The sequence below is a fragment of the Telopea speciosissima genome, chromosome 3, assembly GCF_018873765.1.
Source record: "Telopea speciosissima isolate NSW1024214 ecotype Mountain lineage chromosome 3, Tspe_v1, whole genome shotgun sequence".
NCBI classification, from domain to species: domain Eukaryota; kingdom Viridiplantae; phylum Streptophyta; class Magnoliopsida; order Proteales; family Proteaceae; genus Telopea; species Telopea speciosissima.
This window is the reverse complement of record NC_057918.1, coordinates 52,033,816-52,041,060: the sequence shown is the minus strand read 5'-3', so window position 1 is coordinate 52,041,060 and position 7,245 is coordinate 52,033,816. Positions and strand designations below refer to the sequence as shown.

Below are 7,245 nucleotides of genomic sequence, written 5' to 3'. Positions count from 1 at the left end.
AAGAGGAGTGGACGTAGGCAAGTTTTGGCCGAACCACTATAAATCCTTGTTTTATCTTTGCAATTTACCTGTCTTTCATTGATAACATTTTTATTTTTGCAATATTTTTTATATTCCACTACCTTCACCTATTCACCCCCCTCTAGGTGATTTCACAATCAAAACGTGATGCTCTGCACCAACCACAGTCCAGCGGACACACCCGATTTATTCTACACAACTAGGAACAAATTTAAAAGCTTTCAAGGGAATAATTGAGTGTGTGCAATACTTAGGGAGAGAACTTTGATAGGTGTGAAAGCTGATGACATAGTACATAATACAGACAATAGTAGAAAGAAAGACAATATATATATATCCGATTCCTTAGAGTTTCAGCTGTTGTTTACCTTCCAAACCTCCTTGGAGATGATCTCATCACACTTGAAACCAAAAAGAAACTACAAAATTACAGCTGAATACATTAAGTTCTACATGGACTGGAATATAAAATTAAAAGGAAAATAGCAGATAGTACTACAATAAGCAAAAGATAACAGTCGGTGCCATAGGGCCTAGTCCCCCATATCATCATCATCACCTCCCCAGTACTCCTCTTCATCGTGGCCTTCATAGTAAAGTTAGGCATTGATGTCATGGATGTCTTTTTCGATTCTCTCAAAACGCCTATCATACGAGGTGAACTACACCTGGATACCAGTGAATCCCTGCACCATGTTGGTGTTGAGTTGGGCCATGTTGAGACTCAAATGCCCAATGGCATCTAGAACAACATTATATTAGTGCCCATGCTTTGTGAGGGGCCAGCTGAGGAAGAAGCACCTCCAGTGTGTAACCCGGGCTGCAACCCCTCACCTTGATTCTCCTCATCCTGATTCACCCCCTCCTCTTGAGCTGGCTCATACTACTGGCTCACCATCACTATAGTTCTTGGGATATAGCCCCATCCTTACAATAGAGGTGAAACTGAAGGCCTCCTCTGTAGTAGTCACCCGTTCCTCGTCGGTGAAGTCAACTCCAAAGCGGGTAAAAACTTTGGTCAGGAGCCTTCCATAGGGCAAAGATACATGACGTCGAGGAGAAGTCATGACCTGAGCCATAGGCCATGATAATGGCGTAGGGGAGACACAACTCCTCACCAACATAAAGGGTATTCACCAATTAAGCCACGAAGATGGATGGCTCTGTACTGTGCCCCGCCTTAGGCAGCAGGTTAGTTTGCACCAAACGACTCAAGACCCTCTGAGATGGACAGAACTTGGTCTCCTTTACCCTGACTTGATAGCGGTTGTGTGTGTGTGATTTATAGAGCTCCCCGTAGCCCTCGGGGGATATCAAGCTGTTGGGATCCCTTGCCGGTGGCATGTAAATCCTGTATCCTCCTGAGGGAACCTCAATGATATCCCCCAGCTGCACCTCATTAAAAGATATAGGTACCCCTTTCGCCAAGGCTATGAGTCGACGACGTACTTGGCCTTTGTGAGTGATGACCAAATTGGCATAAAAGTGCCTCACCAGCTTGGGGTAACAGTAAAGTGGGGGTGCCAACATAGAGGTCCACCCCAGTGCATTGAACCTCTCCTCCATCCTGAAGGCCCTAAGGTCCCTCAACACCACATCTCTGCCCATCAAGACGGGTCTCTCATGAAAATAACCATGGTATAGTTCTTCCACCTATGGTGATGTGAACCAGACAACATCATAGTCCACAGGTGGTGGTGGAGGTGGACGTGGAACAACTGGGGCATTCCTCTATCTTCTAACCATCTTGATTGTCTATCTACGCACAAGAAATAAAGAGAAACAAGGGAATGTTGAGCTTGGATGGAACAACACATGAACCAACAATAAGTACACTGAAAAAAATCAAGTGGTGATAAATGAATCAAAAGTACAAATGCCTAACACACTACTTGTTTCTAAAATACAGCATTTTGGAGGCACAAAACCTCCATGATCAAAATCCAAACAAAGATAAATGACATATGGATGTAATATTAAATCCCAAAACAATCCAAGTTATTACATATAAGAATTATTCACCCTTAAACAAGGAAAATGGTGGATGGAACCCAATATAGGGAAGGGATTTGGTCCTAAGCCTTGCCTAAGACTAGCTAAGCTATACAAGCAAGCATAGTTGTATCTATTAACATGTATAGAAGATGTTTTATGAATGGATTTTGAACACATTCAGACTCCTAAACTATTTCCCCCAAAACAGTAAGAAAATTTTGGGTTTGGGCTTGATTCCTCCAAGCCCTAGCTTGAATCTTTGATAGGGTATAATGAGGATGTTGGGTGTTAAAGGGAATCACAAATAGGACTAAATAACCCCACCTTAAACATCCTCAGTGTGCATTATAAGAACAGCAAGAAGAAAGAGGAGATAATCCGAAAACCTAGAAGCTAGAAATGGGAAAAAAATCTGAAAAAGAAAACAGAGAGAGAAGAAGAGAAAACAAACCTTGTTTGAGTTGGGAGTATGATGAACTGAGTTGAGACCTCCCAAGGGCTAAGAATGGGAGTGGAAGCTCGAACGGACGTGGGCTCCTCCTCCTTGGCTCTGGGCTCCGTTCAAAACAAAAAGGGCAAAGCGATTTGAAAAACCGCGGGCTAAGTAATTTATAAAATTGCTCAAACGGATTAACAAACAGACCCAGGCATCGGGCCTCCGTTCGAAAATCCGTTGAGCATAATGGCTAAGTAATTTTATTTTTTGGCCTAAATGGATTCAGCCAACGGATTCAAACTCCTGCCTCCGGTGGAAAATCCGTTCAGCCCATTTATTTCCTTCCCCTCGGTGTTTCATTCCTGAGAACAGATTCACCATCGGATCCATGTAATGTGAATCCGTTCGAAGATCCATTCCAAAAAGAAATGTTGAAATTGTGACCGGATTCATGAATGGACTTGTAGCATATGCCTCCGTTCGAAAACCGTACGCACTGAGACCGACTTTTGACTCTATGTCTTCAACCAGTTGGTTTAATGATCATTATTACCCTTTCCTTGCCTTTCTTCCCTTGTTCCAAGCTTTGATATGCATGTACATTTTTATTGAGGGATTCATTAATATTCTTCTATGTCTTGATTGTACTAACCATGCATAATGGAACGATTCAAGCAGGTATCCATCATGGTCAACACCCGCAACCGGAACCATTCCCCTCCTAGGGATGATACTGGTGATGTTTTCGATACGGCGTTACCAGTGCCTCCCCCAATTAACAATAATGCGAATGTTGCCGCATTGTTGGGGAACATGCTACGGGCTATACAACGAGAGCATCGAGACGCATAGCAAGAACAACGCACCTTTATAAAATATGACCAATCAACTCCAAGAGATTGCCAGGGAAAGGCAACCGGTGCAACCCCCAGTGCAAGTGGGTCCACCACCACCTGCTCCCGCAGCTATTGCCACACTGGTTATTCTTCCTTCGGCCCTTGCTACTACAGGAGTTCTTTTGGTACAAGCGGTGTCTTAGAAAATATTTATTGGGGCCTAAGGGAGCCGAGATTGAAATTCAAAATGCCAAAAATAGGATTGGTCGCGAATGGAAATAAAGAGAAGAAAATTTTGAGCTGAAACATCTACTTTGAAGTATCTTAATTTGTTGGCTAGTTGAAATAGGCACTAACTTAACCGGATCTAGTAAACTTGGAATAAAAAAAACAGAGATTGAAATCTTGTCTTTAGTGAGTGATCTATGCTTGGTCCTCATGTGTTACACATTTGCACCACTTAAAAATTCCAGCTATATTTGCAACCGCATAACGAGAGATACATAACGTAAGCACAAACTAGCTCATACAGCACAATGGGATGATGGATGGAGGCTTAAGGGTAGAGAAGGGTGGCAATGTGGTTATGGGCTACAGTACCAATCCATAACTTCCCATTTACTTCTTTAACTTCACTAACTAGTTTCATCACTTCACCCTTTTGATCCTCAAGGACTTCTAATATGCTGTCTCCCTTTTCACAGAAGAGGGAAATGACTGTGTACATCTTCATTCCCATCAATCTTGCCAAGAAGTTCAGTTTTAGGGGTAACCGGAAGTATATGCTTCTTATCCATGGATGGTGTGAGAGGAACTCCTCTGCCGGGGTTCGACAGCAATCAATTGCAACCCAAAACTGGCCTTTATCGTTTAATCGTACATTATCAGGAAACCCTGGTAAGTCAGCAACAATATCCACAGTTCCTGTCCTTGGGCCTTCTAGCCAATATCTCATGAGTCTGAAAACAAAGCATAATGAAGAAATTTTGAGTATTATGTTATTCTCGTAGTGAAATGATAGGATTTTACCCTTATTTTAAAGAAGAAATGTGTTCTACTAAAAAGGCAATAAAATAAGCTGGAGGACAAGTTTTTTTTTCTTTTTTTTTTCACTGGTTACAACAAGATTTTTCATTTAAAAAATTTATATTTAGTTTATTCTTATATAAAAATAGACATATAGAGCCTCTAATATTCCAGGATTTCACAACCAGATCCAAAACCAACTGTAATCCCACATTTTGTTGTTGTTGTTGTTGTTGTTGTTGTTGTTTGGAACTAAAGGTGTCCGGCCTTTGGCCTACTAATTCCCCCAGGGCTCATGCACGACCCCGCAACACACATGAATCAAGAGATACTGGAGCCCCCATGTTTACCAGGGAGTTTCCTCTCAGGCGAGTTGCCCCAAGGGGGGAGGCGGAGTCAAACTCAGGACCTTCAGCTTCCTTAGGCCTTGTCCCTTACCAAATGTGTTGCCCCTTGGGGTTAATCCCACATGTTTTTAGAAGGGTCTGATCATAGGATCCGAAATCCAGCATAAAATGTTACATGACATAGAGGATCGTGGGACTCAACTTCTTCATTTATGCCCTCTGAAAAGGATGGGTACCTACTTGTAAAACGATCACAATCAAGGCCTCCATTTCATTGAGGAGCCTACCAATTTTACTCAAGCTAGATTAGGATTTCCAACTATTAAGCTTCCATCTTAAATCAATTGGTTCAAAGTGGGGTGGTCTCTTGTGTGTCTTACACTTGATAGTCATAGTATCCACAGTTAATGTGGGATTACCTCAATACTCTCCCTTACATGCAAGCCTTCTTGTGGGCTCTGTCTTCGTAGATGGAGCAGGACCCATCATCGATGGAGGTTCAACTTACCCGCTCTAATATCATATTAATCTTCCATCTTAAAACCAATTGGTTTAAAGTGGAGTGGCCTCTTGCGGCAATTATACTTGATAGCCGGATTAACTCAATACCCACCAGCTTAATAAACTTGTGGATTTTAAATACGAAGCAATAAATATTTTAACACCCTCAATATGCACAACAATTTCCAATGCATCATGGGGTGTACCCGACCCGACAGTTCATTACCAAGACCAATCTAGAAGATCAAAATCAACCTCAAATTATTTGAGTCAAATTATATGAGAGAGGTTTCTTAAGTTAGTTCTTATACCTGCAATTGGTAGTCTCCGTGAAAAGGAGAAAGGTTTGGTCCCTCGATAACTGTACTCCATTGGGAAACGCCAAACCATCAAGCACAACATGAGTTGTATTGGTAGTGGAGTCATATCTTAAGAGCCTCCCACTGGCTTCTCCTTCCAATAAAATGAAGAAGTGGTGCCTATAAAACCACAGATTCCAGCAGTTAAACCCAAAGCAAGGTGAGGTAAATTAGTCAGAAAAAAAAAGGTTCTATGCAGTTAGTTAACACTTACAATCTGTTGTATCTCTTGCTAGTGTCTGTGAAGAAGATGGAACCATTCCTATGGATATCTAAATCATTGGCGAAGAGGATGGGCTTCCCTTCAACATGAGTTGCCAAAGGAGAGGCAATGCCTCCTTCTGGGCCAACAACCAAAATTCCATAGTAGGCATCAGCAACATACAAGTTTCCAGTCTCTCTATCAAATCTTAGGCCAAGAGGACGACCACATTGGTGTTCTAACTTTGATTGCTTCGATGCCGTTGAGTGGATTCCGTTAGCACAGAGTTTTTCTGACCTTTAAAGTTTCAATTGCAGGAAGCATTAGTATTTTTTAGGCTGAAAAAATCAATTAAATACCAAGGAGATTGATTGATTCATTAGTGTTTCTGTTCATGTTTAACAACTTACCAATTTGGTGTAACAAGTGCAAATGTCTCCCAACCAACACTATCACCCATCCATCTCACAATGCGTCCATCTGCCAACCCTGTGTATGGTCCTCGACCATTAAGATCGAACTCCAAAGACTCAGGACCATATACTTCATTCACAAACTCCAACTTCCCTGACCCCAACCGGCTCCGATTGTCTCTGGGCCAATTCTTCATGACTTTATCATAAGGTGCAATGTTGTGCTTCACAGGTCTAAAGTCATGACCCCCTAATGGACCAATCTGAAAGGGATCCATCAAAATGAAGGCCATGGCTAGAGCCATGAGAAGGAAGAGTGGATGCTGGAATAGCCCTTCATTTTTGAATCGGCTTCTTTTCTCCATGATGAGGACTTTGGTTTTGGAAGACACAAAATAAGGTACGAAGATAAGGGAAATGAGGATTTTATGTGCTGAATGGTCAATACATGCCTTGCTTGTGAGCGTTCAGTGGTTGGGGTATAGGTTAGCTTTAGTTTGTCCTTGTTTTTCACATTCTTTCTTCTTTATGGAAACCAATACAAAGCTACATTCCCTTGTGAGTTTATGTTTTACATTATTGGTGATATCTGATACCATAGGGAAATATTTGAGGATAACATCTAAACAATATAAGAAAGATTATGTGTCCATCAAATCCCCCCCCCCTCCTTTTTTTTTTAAATTTTAATTTTGAATCGTTTACATTATTTGATTTGTTATTATCAAATGTGATATAAAATTACGAGTTGTTTGTATCCTAAAGTTTACACTTTAAATTGGACCCACGACTAGGGTTTGGGCTGGGCACCCTTATCATATGATCGTCGCATTGGGTAAGCCTACACATGTTGATGTCAAGGTATGAATGCGAACTCACCCACCAAGTGAATCGATAATTTCAATGTTTGGTTCAAAGATCAAAACCTTGACAAGGGGATAGAGCCTTAACCATATAACAAAGAAAGAGACCCTCTGTCTCCGACTGTATCAAACTTTTCCAATCACGAGTAAGCCCTCACCCAAAGTCTTAGTGTGACGATGTTGATTAAACTGTGACCTGTAGGCAAGGTGAGGTAGCGCTAGCCATGTCCGGACCAGATCGTCAGC

General features: G+C 41.6%; 1 protein-coding gene across 1 annotated transcript; it reads right to left on the bottom strand.

Moving 5' to 3' along the window:
* Positions 1 to 3,825: 3,825 nt before the first annotated feature.
* Positions 3,826 to 6,537, bottom strand: LOC122654074 (protein STRICTOSIDINE SYNTHASE-LIKE 13). The gene is made up of 4 exons (XM_043848044.1): positions 6,134 to 6,537; positions 5,736 to 6,020; positions 5,474 to 5,641; positions 3,826 to 4,247 (listed from the first exon to the last, which is right to left on the bottom strand). The coding sequence occupies exons 1-4, from the start codon at positions 6,499 to 6,501 to the stop codon at positions 3,845 to 3,847; spliced, it is 1,224 nt and encodes a 407-aa protein (XP_043703979.1). The 5' UTR covers positions 6,502 to 6,537; the 3' UTR covers positions 3,826 to 3,844.
* Positions 6,538 to 7,245: the final 708 nt, after the last annotated feature.